At 46.5% G+C, this 21,408-nt stretch overlaps 1 protein-coding gene across 1 annotated transcript; it reads left to right on the forward strand.

Moving 5' to 3' along the window:
• On the forward strand, nucleotides 1-19,922 carry LOC122925136 (nicalin-like). The gene is made up of 15 exons (XM_044276665.1): nucleotides 1-115; nucleotides 3,766-3,956; nucleotides 4,363-4,507; nucleotides 6,218-6,312; nucleotides 8,081-8,164; nucleotides 8,295-8,398; nucleotides 9,216-9,304; nucleotides 10,250-10,389; nucleotides 10,728-10,909; nucleotides 12,061-12,148; nucleotides 16,477-16,515; nucleotides 16,590-16,753; nucleotides 16,969-17,022; nucleotides 17,923-18,001; nucleotides 19,753-19,922. Exons 1-15 carry the CDS (start codon nucleotides 13-15, stop codon nucleotides 19,810-19,812), a joined length of 1,617 nt encoding a protein of 538 aa, XP_044132600.1. The 5' UTR covers nucleotides 1-12; the 3' UTR covers nucleotides 19,813-19,922.
• Nucleotides 19,923-21,408: the final 1,486 nt, after the last annotated feature.

The following is a 21,408-nucleotide window of genomic DNA, read 5'->3' on the forward strand; positions in this document are numbered from 1 at the left end:
TTCCGCTCCGGGATGATGGGGGTTGTACTGCTGTGGACACTGCTCCCTGGGATGTCTGCGCTGGAGTTCACGGTGTATCGGATGCAGCAGTATGGACTGGAGGGCCGCAGCCACGGTGAGTGCGGGAGGCACAGCGACTCCCATCGTTTCACACTACATCACTCCCAGTAATGAGCTGCAGTCAGGTCCATCCATCATTCTCCATAGAGCAGGGGGCTGACCGCCACGGTCCAGGAGAGAGGACTCCGCTCCCAAAATAATGTGACCATAGAAATCCATCAAATCAGTGAGTCCGAAACTTCTCCAAATATACAGGACATCACCACGGAAAACCGCCAGATACTGACTGACTGCGACTTGACAATTAGCCCCATATTTCTCCTATACAGCATGTAGGAATAGTGCTGCCATACGCTGTGCAATACTCTGCTTACAGTGCCATACGCTGTGCAATACTCTGCTTACAGTGCCATACGCTGTGCAATACTCTGCTTACAGTGCCATACACTGTGCAATACTCTGCTTACAGTGCCATACGCTGTGCAATACTCTGCTTACAGTGCCATACGCTGTGCAATACTCTGCTTACAGTGCCATACGCTGTGCAATACTCTGCTTACAGTGCCATACGCTGTGCAATACTCTGCTTACAGTGCCATACGCTGTGCAATACTCTGCTTACAGTGCCATACGCTGTGCAATACTCTGCTTATAGTGCCATACGCTGTGCAATACTCTGCTTATAGTGCCATACGCTGTGCAATACTCTGCTTATAGTGCCATACACTGTGCAATACTCTGCTTATAGTGCCATACGCTGTGCAATACTCTGCTTACAGTGCCATACACTGTGCAATACTCTGCTTATAGTGCCATACGCTGTGCAATACTCTGCTTACAGTGCCATACGCTGTGCAATACTCTGCTTACAGTGCCATACGCTGTTCAATACTCTGCTTATAGTGCCATACGCTGTGCAATACTCTGCTTACAGTGCCATACGCTGTGCAATACTCTGCTTACAGTGCCATACACTGTGCAATACTCTGCTTACAGTGCCATACGCTGTGCAATACTCTGCTTACAGTGCCATACACTGTGCAATACTCTGCTTACAGTGCCATACGCTGTGCAATACTCTGCTTACAGTGCCATACACTGTGCAATACTCTGCTTACAGTGCCATACACTGTGCAATACTCTGCTTATAGTGCCATACGCTGTGCAATACTCTGCTTATAGTGCCATACGCTGTGCAATACTCTGCTTATAGTGCCATACGCTGTGCAATACTCTGCTTACAGTGCCATACGCTGTGCAATACTCTGCTTACAGTGCCATACACTGTGCAATACTCTGCTTATAGTGCCATACGCTGTGCAATACTCTGCTTATAGTGCCATACACTGTGCAATACTCTGCTTATAGTGCCATACGCTGTGCAATACTCTGCTTACAGTGCCATACACTGTGCAATACTCTGCTTATAGTGCCATACGCTGTGCAATACTCTGCTTACAGTGCCATACGCTGTGCAATACTCTGCTTACAGTGCCATACGCTGTTCAATACTCTGCTTACAGTGCCATACGCTGTGCAATACTCTGCTTACAGTGCCATACACTGTGCAATACTCTGCTTACAGTGCCATACGCTGTGCAATACTCTGCTTACAGTGCCATACACTGTGCAATACTCTGCTTACAGTGCCATACACTGTGCAATACTCTGCTTACAGTGCCATACACTGTGCAATACTCTGCTTACAGTGCCATACACTGTGCAATACTCTGCTTACAGTGCCATACACTGTGCAATACTCTGCTTACAGTGCCATACGCTGTTCAATACTCTGCTTATAGTGCCATACGCTGTGCAATACTCTGCTTACAGTGCCATACGCTGTGCAATACTCTGCTTACAGTGCCATACACTGTGCAATACTCTGCTTACAGTGCCATACGCTGTGCAATACTCTGCTTACAGTGCCATACGCTGTGCAATACTCTGCTTACAGTGCCATACGCTGTGCAATACTCTGCTTACAGTGCCATACGCTGTGCAATACTCTGCTTACAGTGCCATACACTGTGCAATACTCTGCTTACAGTGCCATACACTGTGCAATACTCTGCTTACAGTGCCATACACTGTGCAATACTCTGCTTACAGTGCCATACACTGTGCAATACTCTGCTTACAGTGCCATACACTGTGCAATACTCTGCTTACAGTGCCATACGCTGTGCAATACTCTGCTTACAGTGCCATACGCTGTGCAATACTCTGCTTACAGTGCCATACGCTGTGCAATACTCTGCTTATAGTGCCATACGCTGTGCAATACTCTGCTTACAGTGCCATACGCTGTGCAATACTCTGCTTACAGTGCCATACACTGTGCAATACTCTGCTTACAGTGCCATACGCTGTGCAATACTCTGCTTATAGTGCCATACGCTGTGCAATACTCTGCTTATAGTGCCATACGCTGTGCAATACTCTGCTTATAGTGCCATACGCTGTGCAATACTCTGCTTATAGTGCCATACGCTGTGCAATACTCTGCTTACAGTGCCATACGCTGTGCAATACTCTGCTTATAGTGCCATACGCTGTGCAATACTCTGCTTACAGTGCCATACGCTGTGCAATACTCTGCTTACAGTGCCATACGCTGTTCAATACTCTGCTTATAGTGCCATACGCTGTGCAATACTCTGCTTACAGTGCCATACGCTGTGCAATACTCTGCTTACAGTGCCATACGCTGTTCAATACTCTGCTTATAGTGCCATACGCTGTGCAATACTCTGCTTACAGTGCCATACGCTGTGCAATACTCTGCTTACAGTGCCATACGGTGCCTGTAAAATGCATCCTGTCACAGTGCTCAAATCAGTGCATAAACTACCAGATAAACCCATACACTGTCCATATAAACAGTGCATTTAGTGCACATAAAGCGCCATACAGTGTCCATATAAATAGTACATACAGTGCGCATAGAGCGCCATACATTGTCCATATAAGTAGTACATATAGTGACCATAGAGCGCCATACAGTGTCCATATAAATAGTACATACAGTGCCCATAGAGCGCCATACATTGTCCATATAAGTAGTACATATAGTGACCATAGAGCGCCATACAGTGTCCATATAAATAGTACATATAGTGTCCATAGAGCGCCATACATTGTCCATATAAGTAGTACATATAGTGACCATAGAGCGCCATACACTGTCCATATAAATAGTACATATAGTGTCCATAGAGCGCCATACATTGTCCATATAAGTAGTACATATAGTGACCATAGAGTGCCATACACTGTCCATATAAGTAGTACATATAGTGACCATAGAGCGCCATACACTGTCCATATAAATAGTACATATAGTGACCATAGAGCGCCATACACTGTCCATATAAATAGTACATATAGTGACCATAGAGCGCCATACACTGTCCATATAAATAGTACATATAGTGACCATAGAGCGCCATACACTGTCCATATAAATAGTACATACAGTGCGCATAGAGCGCCATACACTGTCCATATAAATAGTACATACAGTGCGCATAGAGCACCATACAGTGTCCATAGAGCGCCATACACTGTCCATATAAATAGTACATATAGTGCCCATAGAGCGCCATACATTGTCCATATAAATAGTACATATAGCGACCATAGAGCGCCATACACTGTCCATATGAGTACAGTATATGTACATGGGTGCTGTCCTTCCTGCAGGGTGTCGGTCGGCGCAGGTCAGTGCTGAGAGCCGGACGCTGGACGCTGAGCTCCTGACTCGCCGTTGTGTCATCATGAGAGTCAGTGACTTCTCTATGGAGAAATGGACCCGAGTCTTGGCCCAGTCTGCCGCCGCCGTCCTCATCCTGGTGCCTGCTGAGCTGCCCGCTGGGCTGACAGGACCGGAGCAGGTAGGTGCCATGCCAGCTATAACCAGCAGTGGCCCCATGAACTGCACCATGGATCACTGGACGTTCAATTCTAGGTGCCCAGCCTTAAGGATTGCATCCACAACTGGGCCCCAGAGCCTGAGGGTCCTGAAAAGTCCTTCTGTTTCATATGAGAGCAATCATCTACATTATATGGGGGTCCCTCATACAGACTATGCTCTGGGGTGCAAGAGCTGCATATTTTGACCCTGGTGCCCACCACTAGTGGTTACCACCCGTCCATATTCCCTCATTGTTGTGGAATTCTTGGGTCATCCAGAGCTCCACCATACACAGTGGACAACCAATGGACATGGACTTCCCCTGGTGCGAGGTGGTTCCTCACCATCCATGTTCAGATTGTTCATCCACCTCGTGTCACCCGCAGCTTTTCCTGGAACGAGAAATGGAGATCCTGAGGAATGAGACCCTCCTGCCCGTCTACTTCACGCGAGAGGACCCAGACCTTCTTGAGATGTATAAGGAAAGCAGAGCGGCCTCTCTGTCATTGGCCTCATCATCGGCCTTGGAAGGTGAGTCCATGTAGACTTGCAGGAGCAGATCAAGGTCTGAGAAAGCTCCTGGCAAAACCTTGAGTAGTGCTCAAATAATACTACAAAACACTGTCTAGAAACAGTAATACCACCACATAGTGCCCACAATGGCATACAAGTTGTTACATATCAGCGAGTGTGAACCCAGGGGTCTGGACTTCGCTGCAGAGAAGCAACCAGACCGCTACCTCCTGAGATAGTCCCAGTGTAGTTGGCAGCTGATCCACAGGGGTTAGGGACACCAAGAGTTCTGGATATAGAAAATGCACCTAGAATGCAGGAGACTGCAGGTATAGTCTGAACAGGCACCAAGGCTTGAATGCTGGTTTTGGAGCTCGTGGACACAGGGAGGCTCGGAACTTGACTGGAGCACAGACAGAGAAGACAAACTGGGTTGATGTAAACACGAACTGAGCTGAACTTCGACTTGAAAGTGTAGGCGCAGACAGGTAGGATGGAAACAGAACCTGGAGCAGGGCAGGGACACAGGCAGGGAATAATGCAGGATAAACACAGGTAAAGCGTAAAAGCAGCAGACTATCAAGCACCTTTGCGGGTCTCTAGGGAACCTAACGCTCAGGCACCCACAGCCTGGACAGGGTGCCTTAAACACCCAGGAACATTCAGCCACTGACTGGGGAAGGATTTGGGAGCGTGCACACTGGCCTTTTAAGAGGCTGTAGGCCAGCGCACGAGAGTCCTAAGGTGGAATCAGGCAGGAACATGGAGAAGATGCCAGCGACTAGGATACTGGATGGCATGGTGAGTGGCGTGGCGTCCACGCCCGCAGGGGACAGCAGGAGGGTGGAAGCATGGACCGCAGACCTGAAACAGGGCGGAAGTAAATGACTCTTATTGCAGAGGTTGGGTTGGTGGAAGCCCTCCCCCCGCTTTATCTGATTATCCAACCATTCATTGGTAAGTCAGTAATAAGTTGATTATAGAGGAATACATTGTATCCACTTCTTAAAGGGACAGTAACTCCAGACTGATAACCTGATAGAAAAGCAGTCCTATGATGTCAAGGATACCAGACAGAGGAACATGTCGGTCTAATGGTCAGCAACATAGTAATGAGGCCCAGCAGAAGGTGACCTGTTCATGGCTTCATGGGCCTTTGTTGGAGGTTCTCAGGGGTGTAACTATAGTAATGCGCCCAAGAGCCTGAAGGACTATAAGGTCTCTGTTACCCACATAAACTGTATTGTAAATGAAGCCTGATGGGTGGGGGCCCTGTTAATAATTTTGCATCAAAGCCCTGGAGCTACAAGTCAGTCTTTGGGAGGCCTCCATTATCATGTCAGAACCTGGCCCATTGGGTGGACAGTCTTTTAGCTCACTGGTGGTCCAGGCCAACACTGGCAGTGGCATTCAGGTCACATGAACATCCAAATTCCTCATTTTAGTGGGGGGGGGGGGGGGGTCGAGTTAAAACCAAATCAGCAGGGAGAGTAGGGGGGATGTGGAGCTGCATATCTGAACAGAACCATAGAAGACAAGGAGTAAGGGGCCTGGAGTCAGGACGTTGCGGAGCAGTTGTGTATATGGGGCCATATAAGTAGTAATATTGGAGGACTCTTGATGACATGTGGCGGTCTTGGGTGAGGGGCCACTTCTTTGGACTCTCTATTGGGGCTCACGATGACCTATAGCCCAGACTGTAACCTCGAAGCCTCTGTGTCTCCCCAGTCATGATCGGCATGGTGATGGGAAGCGGTTTTCAGATGACGACCAGTGAGGTGCAAAGTAAACCCATCAAAAGCCCCTCCATGGTCACCCTGGAGGTAAGAAGCCGGCACCGCAGCAGTGGTGGTACGCAGATGACGTATCTAAATGTATCTAAGCCCAGCTCTGTGTGTTCTCAGATCTCTCCTACTTAGATGCTTTTTACTTTTCATCTGTGACATTTTGCTCGTGTTTCTCTCATCTGTGACACCAGAGAGATGTTACTGCGTTTTAGGTCCTTTGTCTTAAAGGGGGTATTCTGGTTATATCAAGTTATCTCCTATTAAATCAGTGGGGGGTCCTACTGCTGCCAACCCCACCACCACCACCGATCACGAAAACGGGATTCCCAAACCAGTCCGAAACTGAATTTTATAAAAAAAAACATAATATAATACGAGTCAAAAATTATCCGCACTCCGGCTGAAGAATTTATTTTAGTCAACTTTCAGAAAAGACAATTACAGTATGTTTTGGACTATAAGACTCACTTTTTTAGGAGGAAAAAAGATCTTGTTTAAAAGTGTCTGTGTCTTTAAAGTCTGCAGTCACGGTGCTACAGTTGTAATTAGTAGAAAATATTATCTTCTAATTTCTTGTGATCTAAACCTGGGGTGGGGGGGTCTTATGGTCAGGTGCAGTGGCGTACTTTCAGTGGAGACAGACCACGCAACTGCTATGGATCCTAGGGGATGGGTGGCTTTGGCTTCTTTCTCTTCACAATGGAAAACAGTGCATTTTCATACATCCGCCACCAGAGGGAGCTCAATGCAAAGAGATTATTTCAGCTTCCAGTGAGCTCCCCCTAGTGGTGGCTGCTGGCAGACAGCTTTATAATAGAAGAGAAACAGGCGATTTATCAATGTATTTTGGTGAAAATACATTGAAAAGTATGGTGTTTGGAATGAGCACCACAGTTATAAAGCACCTGTTTCACCTTTTCCAACATAGATGTCTGCTAAAGTGGGCGAGGTGGAAGGAGACTTTTTGAATCATATATTTTTTTAATAAAAAAATAAATAAAAAATTATGAAATCTGGGGCGTTGCACTTTGCGTTGCCTGGGAATGACTGTTGCATGCATATTGAGAAACTGTATGAGGCAGGGGGCCCTATTAGATCCGTGCACGCCCCTGGTCGGGTGCATCTTATAGTCTGAAAAGTACTGTACATGGTTGCTGCTGTGCAGGTCTGAACGTGTTATGTCACTTCATTTGTGACTACGGTACAAGGACCGATGGCCGCCCCACTTGTGACTGGCAGGAGGAGCAGCGTGCAGTGATAGGTTTTTTGTAAGTCTGAGTCTGGAGTCGATATCTATCGAAGACTTTGTGCCCAGAATGGAGAAAGTGTTTTGTCGCAAAGAAGTGTGTATGAATGGAGAAGGATGGTCGGCCATGTAGAAGGAGCCGGACGCCCGTACACGACACATGAACTGATTCTGCAGGATGGAGGAGTGACAGTGGATTATGTGGCCCTATGAGGTTGAAGATTCCCATCTGATGAGGAGGTGAAGACAGCGGTGCATTGGTGGCTCACAGCTCAGCCTATAACACTTTTTAATGAGGGAATAGGATAGCTTGTTACCAGATGGACAAAGTGTATGGAGGAGCTGGGAGATTATGTCAAAAATGATTTATAAAATAAATTCTACAGCCAGAGGGTGGATCATTTTTGTGTCCATGCTGGCGGTCCGTAGAAGATATAGTGGTCCGCAGAGGACTGGAGGGTCCCACTATATGACACGTCGGCAGCAATATTTACATGTATGAACAGGAAAAATATAGGCCCAGGAAATGCAGATAATAAAGACAATCCCTTTCTACAGGGGCAATTATCAGGACGCGGAGAAGATGCAGAGAACCCGACAGTTGTTGTAGTAGCACATTATGACGCCTTTGGGGCTGCTCCGGTAAATATCTATCTATTGATCTATCTTCTATCTCTCTATCAATGTATCTATATATTGCTATATCTCCTATCTATCCATCCATCTATCCATCCTCTATCTATCTATCCTTCTATCCATCCCTGTCCTGCAGTTTCTGGCATACGGTGCAGACTCTAACGGCAGTGGAGTTTCTTCGCTCCTGGAGATGATTCGTCTTTTTCACTTTCTGTATAACACCCCCAGGAGTCGGGGCCGGTAAGTCTTTTATTTCTTCTCATATTTCTTCTGATATCAGGACTATTGATGAAGTTTTTTGGATTTTCTGGATCGCACTTCTAAATATTATTTCTATAAATATTTCTATGGCGGGTGCAGTGAATGTCAGTCAATGGACAGAGAGATGCCATAGAGAAGCGATTCGTACAGCCCCACCCCAGAGGCCATGGAGAAGCAGGAGAGCTGCGTACAGAACCAGATTTGTCTGTAAAGCGTTATTATCTTGCCTTATCTAGGCCTCCAGCAGTACATCAGAGCTGTCCTCTGCCATTAAAGAAGTTGTTCAGGATAGCCCATCAATGTTTGATTGGTGGTGGACCCACTTAAGGGGCCCCTGCACCCCCTTTATTGTCTACACATGCACAGCAGCGTATCCATATGACAACTCATTCCCATCAAACTGAGAGCATAACCAGTTGTATGGAGGAACCAATGTACCTGTGTAAACAATAAGCTAGATGGCAGTGACCCCTTCATTGTGCTGACTGGTTCCCTTTTAACTATCGCATTTAATAATAATCATGAGATGACTCTGCTCATCCTGTCCCATTCTACACAGAAAAGCCAACAATTGAGCTGCAGAAAACAGGAAGTGCCAGTCTATTGTACCCACTCCAGTGACCGGTGTGAGAACTGCAATATTTTTAAATAAAAAAAGTAAAGGACAAAAAAAAAACACCTTGCTTATTTTGTGGGATACTTTCTCTTTAAATTTCTATTTGCTTCAGCAAAATATCCTGATGGAGGTTGGGAATAGGATCCAACTACAGATCACGTATCTGTCATGTTCCTCCAGGTATAACATCCTGTTCTCTCTGACCGGAGGGGGGAAATTCAATTACCAGGGCAGCAAGCGCTGGATCGAGGAGCATCTGGACCACACTGGTAAAGCGCAGATATCTTTTCATGTTTAGGATTTTAATTTATGTAGAACTTAAATTCCAGAGGTTGTCTAGTCCAGAGTGGAGAGCGGCTATAAAGAGCGTCTATCACTTTGGGAGACCTCTCCTGCATTACAGAGACATTCCATTCATGTGCATGGACACTGTGTAATACTTCATGTGTCCTGTGGTGTCACTGCAGGGAAATTGAACACTTCCTGCAAGGTTTCCCTACAGATCATAGGTGTTCGCTGGAGGTCCCAGTAGACCTGCCTTTCTTCTCACAGAAGAAGAGAACCTTTTTAATCTCATAATATATCTTAATAGGCTTTGAATCCATTATGCTGTTATAGAACTCCAAATCCCCTGCTTCCCTTACACAGCCATAAAGGTATCTGACAATATTTTGGCTGCCACTGGGGGGAGCCTAGGAGCATACCGAAGACTGATTTCTTATTGGGTCCAGTAATAGCCACAGAGATCCCTAGTGGCGACTGTGGGCGGACCAACATACAGTATTCGCCAGCGCTGTGAAGAGATTACCATCACTTACATATGTCCATCTCCAGTGGACCTCAGTAACTTGGAGCCAATTAACTTATCTGCACTTCTCAGAGTGTTGAAGGAAACCCAAAAACCAGTAGGAAACCCAGGAGAAAACCACATGCAGATGTTGCTCCTGGTCAACTCTAGGAGCCCCAGTGCTGCAAGACAACAATACTAACCACTGAGTAACAACGTAGGGAAGGCAAAATAACATAAGGGGAACTTCTACAATGTGGAAACCATACTGTAACACTGACTATTGGGGGACACAGAAACTTTACGCTCAGCACAGTGAGGGACAAGTTTTGATGTTTGGCAGGTGTTTCCTGAATGCTACTGTGTGAAAAACCATAGTCTCCTTGTAAATTGTTCATGGCTATTGAGTTATTCTCTGATTTTTCAGAAACCAGCATCCTTCACGAGAATGTGGCATTCGTCCTGTGTCTGGACACGTTGGCCAATGGGGACTCACTCCACCTTCACGTCTCTCGACCTCCAGCAGAAGGAACGGCTCAATGGGAGTTCGTGAAGGAGCTTCAGTCGGTTTGTGGACTTTACCATCCAGCATCACTATGTTTGCTCCTCTTTTGTAGCCCCTTTTTAATGTATTTTATTGGTCATCATTCTGGTTGTTGAGCCACCAGTTGACTTTCCCCCATGTGACCACCACTTGAGTATAGGCACAGAATCATCTGTGTACCATACAATATGCTGCTTCCCCATGATGCACCAACGTGCTTCAGGGAACTAACCCAAGTATCTACGTCTCAGTAGATCCTTGACGTGGCATTGTGTAGTAGTTTTGGATTTAATGGGCATGTCACTTCATAGTTATCTCTGTGATGTCTCACAGTTTATGATATGGACTCTTGTCATTCCAGGTCGTTCTGTCGCCCCCGTTCCTCAGTGTAAATTTTTCGGTTGTTCACAAGAAGATTAATTTGGGAGAGAATATCTTGGCCTGGGAACACGAGCAGTTCAGTTTACGGAGACTCCCGGCCTTTACAGTGTCTCACCTGGACAGCCACAAGAATGGCTTGAAGAATACCATTTTAGACACCAGGTGGAGTCCTCTTATATTTGACCTTCTCATTTATCTTCTCAATCCTCTTATTCTCCTTGCATTATTCTTTATAATTGTATTCTTTTTCCACATCTTCTTCTTAGCCATCTTCTTTACTTTTGTGTTTTTCTTCTCCCTTTACCATCTCAGTCTTATTATTCTTGTTTTTGGTCATCAATATGGTTTACTTTTCCTCATTTTCTTCTTTTTCACTCTCTTCTTTTCCTTCTTCCTCAAAACCTACTTTGTCTTCATCCTTTCCATCATTATAATTGCCTTCTCCTCTTTCTACATTTCCTCACCTTCTTCATTGTTTTCTTCGCCTTCTTGTTCCTCTTCTTCCTTCACGCTCTTCTCATTCTTCAATGTTATTGATTTTCATTTCTGCTTGTCTTTTTTGTTCTTTTCACTCTGTTCCTTCATTTTACCTTCTTATTCTATTTATTTTCTACCATCATGATTGTCTTCTCCTCTTTCTCCTTCATCCTCACCTTCTTCTTTTCTTCAGCCCCACTAAATATTACTCAAATTATTCATCTTTTTGTTTTGTATATGGCACTGAGAACTATACGGAATTGCAGTAGGTCTAGCACTAGTACATAGGTACTATCACTGTTATTTCACTTTGTGTGACTCTAGTGTGGGGAGTATATGGCACTTTTGCAGTATGCCAGCACTGGTATGTGGCTACTATATAGCACTGCTAGCCCAGCTTTGTATGGCACTAGTATGTGCATATTATTTCACTGTTAGGTGAGTACGTTATGACACTTGTATATTGATATAATATAGTGCTGGTATGACAGCACTGTATGGCATTATCATACTTTATAATACTGAATGGTAGTATTATTCGGATTCATGGCATGGGGTATTGTTCCGCCATAGGGTACACATCTGAGAGAACATGGTCACAATAATTGGTCCCAACTCTCATACCCACCTGATCCTATACGCCATCATGGTATATAGTGTGATGGGCAGCACAGTGGCTCAGTGGTCAGTACTGGTGTCTTGCAGCTCTGGGGTCCTAGGTTGGAATCCAACCAAGGACAACATCTGCATAGTTATATAATAATAATAGAAATGCCCTTTAAGTGTCAAGCTGAAAACCAGTAACCAACCTGAGCCGCCGTTGACATATCCTCCAGATCACGTGTAGATGTAAAGAAGCTTCGGAGAAACACGGAGATCCTGTGTGAAGCCCTGGCCCGGTTTCTGTACAAGGACACAATGAAGGTAAGAGATCCAGGCGCTGTACTAGTCAGACAAGTCATATAATGACCCCAACTGTTCTAGAAGGTCCACAACCACCTCAGCTTTTAGAGACCACAGAAAAACAGCTGATTGTGGGGGTGCCAGGTGTTGGACATTGGTGACCTATCCTGAGGACCCATTACAGGCTGCATCAGAGGATCTGTTACAAATTCCTGCACACAGGTCTATTTTGTCCTGTAAAATGCTGGACTCCTGAATGGAAATCTGAAGGACCCCATTATAGCCTTTGGGATTAGTCCAGCACCATTCGTCTCAATGACTTGCCAGATCTGGCCCATCCGCTATTTTCACAGTTTTGCACCTATGATGGAAATCACTAGCAGTGATGTGAACACCGTCTTATCACACATCCCACCTCCAGCAGATACACATAGGAAGCTCTGCCCTTAACCCTCTACTTGTGTGAAAGACCTCAGTCCTCTTATGTGTGTATAAAGCCCCACCCTCAGCTTCCTGTGCAAAAGGCCCCACCCTCAGCTTCCTGTGCATAAGGCCCCACCCTCAGCTTCCTGTGTATAAGGCCCCGCCATCAGCTTCCTGTGTATAAGGCCCCGCCATCAGCTTCCTGTGTATAAGGCCCCGCCATCAGCTTCCTGTGCAAAAGGCCCCGCCATCAGCTTCCTGTGCAAAAGGCCCCGCCATCAGCTTCCTGTGCATAAGGCCCCGCCCTCAACTTCCTGTGCATAAGGCCCCGCCCTCAACTTCCTGTGCATAAGGCCCCGCCCTCAGCTTCCTGTGCATAAGGCCCCACCCTCAGCTTCCTGTGTATAAGGCCCCGCCATCAGCTTCCTGTGTATAAGGCCCCGCCATCAGCTTCCTGTGTATAAGGCCCCGCCATCAGCTTCCTGTGTATAAGGCCCCGCCATCAGCTTCCTGTGTATAAGGCCCCGCCATCAGCTTCCTGTGCAAAAGGCCCCGCCATCAGCTTCCTGTGCAAAAGGCCCCGCCATCAGCTTCCTGTGCATAAGGCCCCACCCTCAGCTTCCTGTGTATAAGGCCCCGCCATCAGCTTCCTGTGCAAAAGACCCCGCCATCAGCTTCCTGTGCATAAGGCCCCACCCTCAACTTCCTGTGCATAAGGCCCCGCCCTCAACTTCCTGTGCATAAGGCCCCGCCCTCAGCTTCCTGTGCATAAGACCCCACCCTCAGCAACCTGTGCATAAGGCCCTTTCCTCCCCATCCATTGGGCCTGCCCTCAATGCCTTGCTCCTGCGCATAAGGCCCTGCCCTCAGCTTACTGTGCCTAAGGCCCCACCCCAGCTCCCTGTGCATAAGGCCCTGCCCTCAGCCCTTTGCTTCCCATCCATAGGCCCTGCCCTCAACTCTCTGCCTCCTGTGCATAAGGTCCCGCCCTCAACTTCCTGTCCATACGCCCTGCCCTCAGCCCTTTGCTTTCTGTCCATAGACTCACGTTCAACCTCCTGCTTCCTGTTTCCAGGCCCCACCCTCAACCTCCTGCTTCCTGTGCATAAAGCCCCACCCTCAACCCTCTGCTTTTAGTGCATAAGGCCCCATCCTCCTCCCTCTCCTGCTGCTTGCTGTGGTTAAACTTCTGCTGTCCGTGAATAAGACCTCATTTCCATCCCTCGGCTGTCTGTTCATGATGGCCGCTCACCAGCCCCCTGGTGCTACCTGTACATTAGACCGCACCTCCAGTGGGGACACAATGCTGCTGGTGCAGGGTGACCCACTCACCCCCAACTCCTGCCCTCATATTTGATATACTTTAGTACAGAGAGCACAGCTTACCCAGCAACATGAATATTAACCACCTCACCACCCTAGACCACCAGGAACATTAATTAGCAGCGGCCACATTTGCAGTGCTGGCTCCGTCCTTTTATGAACCCTGAAATATGAAGCGACTCCAGATATCTCAGTTGTTTTTCCCATCTTTTGTTCCGCAAGTTAATACTGAGCAATGAAAAGACGAAGCGCTTGATGGATCACGACGTGTCCAAGGCTCAGGACTCATTATCTTCTGAAGACGACGTAAATGAGATGTTTGAATTATTATTATAATGGAAAGAGACGGAATGAGACTTTCCAGATAAATTATATGGAGATTGCAACCTCTGGCCGCGGTAATCACGGCTGGCGGAGAGGGTGACTGCAGTCCTCCTGTCTGTGCAGATAAATGGGCTATACACTCACCTAAAGAATTATTAGGAACACCATACTAATACGGTGTTGGACCCCCTTTTTGCCTTCAGAACTACCTTAATTCTACGTGGCATTGATTCCACAAGGTGCTGATAGCATTCTTTAGAAATGTTGGCCCATATTGATAGGATAGCATCTTGCAGTTGATGGAGATTTGAGGGATGCACATCCAGGGCACGAAGCTCCCGTTCCACCACATCCCAAAGATGCTCTATTGGGTTGAGATCTGGTGACTGTGGGGCCATTTCAGTACAGTGAACTCATTGTCATGTTCAAGAAACCAATTTGAAATGATTTGAGCTTTGTGACATGGTGCATTATCCTGCTGGAAGTAACCATCAGAGGATGGGTACATGGTGGTCATGAAGGGATGGACATGGTCAGAAACAATGCTCAGGTAGGCCGTGGCATTTAAACGATGGCCAATTGGCACTAAGGGGCCTAAAGTGTGCCCAGAAAACATCCCACACACCATTACACCACCACCACCAGCCTGCACAGTGGTAACAAGGCATGATGGATACATGTTCTCATTCTGGTTACGCCAAATTCGGACTCTACCATTTGAATGTCTCAACAGAAATCGAGACTCATCAGACCAGGCAACATTTTTCCAGTCTTCAACAGTCCAATTTTGGTGAGCTCGTGCAAATTGTAGCCTCTTTTTCCTATTTGTAGTGGAGATGAGTGGTACCCGGTGGGGTCTTCTGCTGTTGTAGTCCACCTTTCTTTCCCATTCTGACAGTCAGTTTGGAGTTCAGGAGATTGTCTTGACCAGGACCACAACCCTACATGCATTGAAGGAACTGCCATGTGATTGGTTGACTAGATAATCGCATTAATGAGAAATAGAACAGGTGTTCCTAATAATTCTTTAGGTGAGTGTATATACATGAACCCGGCAGGAAATCGCTCAGTATATGTCACCAGGAACCGGTGCTCTATATAAACAGCCGCATCCAGAAGCAGGTCCTGTAGACGATGTCAGGCTATTACCAACCAAACATCTGTGTCCCTCGCTGCAGTGGGACGTAGTTTGCACAATGCCTGCGAGATGCTGCACGCTGCTGCGCAGAGCACAGTCTGCAGCCTCTCCTGGGCCTTTTCCTGCATCTGCGTCTAACCAGTATAATGTCTGATAGATGTGATCTGATCACACCGCTCTATGCAATGTCATGGGACAGGTACCAGAGCTAAAGGGGTTGTCCCAAGAATTATTTTTTTTATTTTTCAAACCAGCATCTTATATGATGTCTGATTTATAATTTCTACATTAATCATGGGATAATCACTTTAAAGGGGTTGTCCAGGATTAGAAAACATGGCTACTAGGGGTGAAGGAATCGACTTCGGATGAAACATCCAAAGTCGATTTGCAAAAAACCTTCGTTCCAATACAGTACGGAGCAGGAGCTCTGTACAGTATTAGAATGTATTGGCTCCGATGAGCCGAAGTTATTGCTCGCCAGACTTCGCACAATAACTTCATAAATGTATTTGTACTGCAAAAAAACATTTCCCGAACTTGGGTTCGGTTCCGAGGTACCACTTGGAAGTCGATTCGCTCATCCTTAATGGCTACCTTCTTCCAAAAAAACAGCACCACCCCTGTCCACAGGTTGTGTGTTGGTATTGCAGCTCCGCCCAATTGTCTTCAATGGAGCCAAGCTGCAATACCAGACGCAACCTGTGGACGGGAGTGGCGCTGTTTTTGGATGAAAGCAGCCAAGGGACAATAGCTGCAGGCAGGGATTCCTACGATGAGAACGGTAGACAGAAGCCAGATTATTCACGTCACAAGGAGAAAAATAACGTGGGTGCGGTGAGGAGAGGTCGGAAGGATTTAATGTGGCTGCCGGAGTTTCCCCTTTAAATTTTAACCCTTTCACTGCAAACAGACAAAACATTTTACTGCAAAGGAGGACCAAATGCCCGAGCGAGATGCTCTGCGACACTGCCCCCCAGTGGTAGAGCCTGGATACTGCAGACATATAAACCAGTAATTAGAAAAAAAAGACCAGTTATATACATACAGATTATGTCCTATTTGACTTTTCTTGCGGCCCAGCCCTGCCCCCTAGTGGTAATATTGCAGTATGCATGACAAGTTCTCTTCACTTTTTCAGAATACTCCGAGGGACGTTCGCCTCTTTCAAGGAGATCTGGTGAGTTCTATACAAAAACCTAATCGTCTTATTTCCAGCGACTGAGTCTCTAAGACGTTTACTGGTGGTTGCAGGGCGTCCAGGAGGAGCGATTATCCGCGGTTCTCGACTGGTTGACCTCGCAGCCTCGTGCGGCACAGCTGATCACGAAAAACCACCCAATGCTGTCCACCATGGAGCACCTGTTCAGAAGACACCTGAAGGACGTAAGGCGCCATATCTTCAAGCCGGACGACAGGTACTTAAAGGGGGTTTCCATCTGAACATATCATTGGGCGCGCCTCATATATTCATCATGTATGGGCTGCCTGTCAGTCGGTGACACTGATTCCCGGTCTCCAGTGAGGACCACAAGGGTCCGTGTTGGTCGGGGCACAGTAACTGGTGAAGATCACAGATTTAAATGAAATCGCTATGCCCCCTGGTGTTCAGATTTATTCCCTTTCTTGCCAGGAATCCGGAGTTTGTATTCTACGATCAGATGAAGCAGACGATGACATCACACAGGTGAGGCCGCCGTTCACACTATTCATTTAACGGACACGGGGGGAGAACCATGTAAAGGCCCCATCACCCTCCATAGTCTAACCTCTGCCTTAGCTGCATTGTCTGTTAGAGTCAGAAATCCTCTTCCTATCTCATCAGAGGCTCAGGCCGCTGCTCTGTCCACATGCTTTACACTGCAGGTTCAGATTCAGCAGGAAGAATGATCCTTAATTATAAGTAACTAAACCTTTGGTGAGAAAAAGGGGATGATTAGGGCACTGCTGCATAGAGGCTGACAGGAGGACCCCCGTGTGGAAAGTGGGGGTCTGAGGAAGGAAAAACTGCTGTTCTGGTGCAGGGTCTGAGGGGGTGGAGCCTGACAAAGGGGGGCTGTTTTGTGTGCCCCTCCCCCTGCACAGTCTATAGTTCCTTTCAGTAAGGCCTCATGCACACGACCGTTTTTTTTTAAGGTCCGCAAAAATGGGGTCCGTAGGTCCGTGATCCGTGACCGTTTTTTCGTCCGTGGGTCTTCCTTTATTTTTGGAGGATCCACGGACATGAAAAATGAAAAAAAAATCAAAGTCAAGTTTGCCATTGAAATGATAGGAAAAAACGGACACGGATCACGGACACGGATGACAATCTTGTGTGCATCCGTGATTTTTCACGGACCCATTGACTTGAATGGGTCCGTGAACCGTTGGCCGTGAAAAAAATAGGACAGGTCATATTTTTTTCACAGCCAGGAAACACGGATCACGGATGCGGCTGCCAAACGGTGCATTTTCCGATTTTTCCACGGACCCATTGAAAGTCAATGGGTCCGCGAAAAAAAAACGGAAAACGGCACAATGGTCGTGTGCATGAGGCCTAACAGGAGAGGATAGCCGTCCTCCATATAACTCCACTTGTGTGTTACAGGGTGAAACCTGCTGTGTTTGATCTGTTTATCGCTCTGGTCATTGCCGCTTATCTGGGGGTCATTCACCAAGCTGTCCAGGTGAGAAGAGGAGCTATATATGGGGTCACAGAATGAGCCCTGCCGTGTACATGGCATAATACTAGGAGCTCTGCATTGTATATGAGGTCATAGAATGAGCTCTGCATTGTATATGAGGTCATAGAATGAGCTCTGCATTGTATATGAGGTCATAGAATGAGCTCTGCATTGTATATGAGGTCATAGAATGAGCTCTGCCTTGTATATGGGATAATACTAGGAGCTCTGCATTGTATATGAGGTCATAGAATGAGCTCTGCATTGTATATAGGATAATACTAGGAGCTCTGCCTTGTATATGGGATAATACTAGGAGCTCTGCCTTGTATATGGGATAATACTAGGAGCTCTGCCTTGTATATGGGATAATACTAGGAGCTCTGCCTTGTATATGGGATAATACTAGGAGCTCTGCATTGTATATGGGATAATACTAGGAGCTCTGCCTTGAATATGAGGTCATAGAATGAGCTCTGCATTGTATATAGGATAATACTAGGAGCTCTGCATTGTATATAGGATAATACTAGGAGCTCTGCATTGTATATGAGGTCATAGAATGAGCTCTGCATTGTATATGAGGTCATAGAATGAGCTCTGCCTTGTATATGAGGTCATAGAATGAGCTCTGCATTGTATATAGGATAATACTAGGAGCTCTGCCTTGTATATGGGATAATACTAGGAGCTCTGCATTGTATATGGGATAATACTAGGAGCTCTGCCTTGAATATGAGGTCATAGAATGAGCTCTGCATTGTATATGGGATAATACTAGGAGCTCTGCATTGTATATGGGATAATACTAGGAGCTCTGCATTGTATATGGGATAACACTAGGAGCTCTGCATTGTATATGGGATAATACTAGGAGCTCTGCCTTGAATATGAGGTCATAGAATGAGCTCTGCATTGTATATGGGATAATACTAGGAGCTCTGCATTGTATATGGGATAATACTAGGAGCTCTGCATTGTATATGGGATAATACTAGGAGCTCTGCATTGTATATGGGATAACACTAGGAGCTCTGCATTGTATATGGGACAACACTAGGAGCTCTGCATTGTATATGGGATAATACTAGGAGCTCTGCATTGTATATGGGATAATACTAGGAGCTCTGCATTGTATATGAGATAATACTAGGAGCTCTGCATTGTATATGGGATAATACTAGGAGCTCTGCATTGTATATGAGGTCATAGAATGAGCTCTGCATTGTATCTGGGAGGTTAATAAAACAGCTCGTCCTTCTATATTGAGTAATATGATTTTTGCCTTGTATATGGGGGGGGGGGGGGTAATAGAATGAGCTCTGCTTTTTATATGGGGTAATAGTATGAGGTCTACCTTGTATTATGGGTAATTTAATGCTCCCTTTATAGTATGTGGGTAACACAATGACCTCTGCAGTACTGGTGTCCCGGATTAAGGCTAGGTCTACACGACGACATTTGTCGCGCAACAATTTTTATAATGGCAGTCTATGGTGTCGCACTGCGACATGCGACTGCGACGCAACAGTCGCAGAAAATCTATTCGAGATGGATTTTTCTGCCACTGTCGCGTTGCAGTCGCATGTCGCAGTGCGACACCATAGACTGCCATTATAAAAATTGTTGCGTGACATTAGTGCAAAGTGTCGTCGTGTAGACCTAGCCTAGATCTGGCCCATTCCTCAGATCGGTGGGGTCTGTAAGACTGTTGTGTGCAGCCCCTTTAATTCCATCTCCTCTTCCTCTCTCAGAACTTCGCTCCCGTCTACCGCAGGCTTATCCAGCTAATCACCAAACAGAAGAAGAAGTGACGTGAGAAGACGCCATATGCACAACGCGGAGCTCGGCCCTGACCCCAGGGACGTGTGTGACCAGTAATGGCCGAACATCAGCCCCAAAGAACCAAGGGGCCGATGACAGACAGCAGAAAGTGTACACACCCCGATATTCCACATGTAAAGTTGCTGGATCCTTACATGGGACTGCATGTTTTATAATGAGATGTATCTGATAATACAGAGATCACAAGCTTGTGCTGGATAATCTGATTTTTCAGGAACTTAAGCTAGAAATCATGGCAGACGAGCAGACGAGCGGTCTAGCAAGAGAAAGCGTCCTCCGCAGTAGGGCTGCAGCTATCGATTATCTTTGTAATCAAGTATTCTACCGATGAATCGAGTACTAATCAATCGAAAACTAGTTAAAAGAACATTTTCCTTTAAAAAACTCATCAGCCCCCCAGTGCCATCAGTTTACCCCCCTCCAGTGCCATCAGTTTACCCCCCTCCAGTGCCATCAGGCTCTCCCTCCAGTGCCATCAATTTACCCCCCTCCAGTGCCATCAGGCTCCCCCCCCCCCCGCAAGTGCCACCATATCCCCCTCTTAGACATAAGTCCCCAGTGCCAGTGAAATAAAATACCTTTCCTGCAAGGGCGCTGCCAACACTCCAGGGATCTTCTATCTTCTTCACGTGATGCACTGGGACCTGAGGTCACACAGCGCCAGGTCATACTGCGCATTACATCCAGTGCAGAGCCGGCCGGCGGGAGACCATGGAGTGTGAGTAATAGCAAGCGCTTCACTCCCGCTCCGTGGTCACATGGCACAAACGGATCCTCGATGCAAAAAAATTTGCATCCAGGATTTATTGTGTCGAGTAACTTGATTTAATTGAGTAATCGTTTCAGCCCCACTCCGCAGTGCCACCTAGAGGAGGTAACTGCCCCTTCTACAGGCCTTGCAGCAAACCTAATGGTATTAACCAAACCAAGAGCCTCCAGCAAAAGGAGAAGAGGTTCCGTCTGCATCCTAATGTTTCAGTGGGTTCATGGTTCACATTTTGCAGACATATCCATTTTTAGAACTGAGATCCGGATGTGGAAAGCACACAGATGATCCACGTACAAAGACAGAACGTGGCCTAGACTTGGCTGCAAAATGCAGACCATTGAAGTCAATGTCTCTGCAAAAAAGAAAAAAAAAGGCGGCTGCAGCGCGGACGGTATTGGTATTTAGCAAATCTGCAATTTGTGGACCGCATACTCCATACAGTGGTGAGCACAGGGCCTTATACTGAAAAGCAGATGCAACATTTTGGTCCAGGCATAAGCGCGATTCTTTATTTACCGGATACTTCTAGATTCCAGCCCATCTTCTGAATTATTTTCTTCATTAGCCCCTTCCTGACACCCTTTTACCTTTTCATTTTTCTCTCCCCTCCTTCCATGAGCCGTCTCGTCTTTATTTTTTAATATTGATGACGTATCTACAGAATATCATATTGGTGGGGGTCCAAGTCCCGACACCCCCCGATCAGCTGTTTTAAGAAGAGCTCTGGTGAGCAAGGCAGCCTTCCGAGTGCTTAGCACAGCGCCATACATCAGATAGTGGCAGTGCAGGGTACTGC

This window comes from Bufo gargarizans, chromosome 1, assembly GCF_014858855.1.
Source record: "Bufo gargarizans isolate SCDJY-AF-19 chromosome 1, ASM1485885v1, whole genome shotgun sequence".
Classification (NCBI taxonomy): domain Eukaryota; kingdom Metazoa; phylum Chordata; class Amphibia; order Anura; family Bufonidae; genus Bufo; species Bufo gargarizans.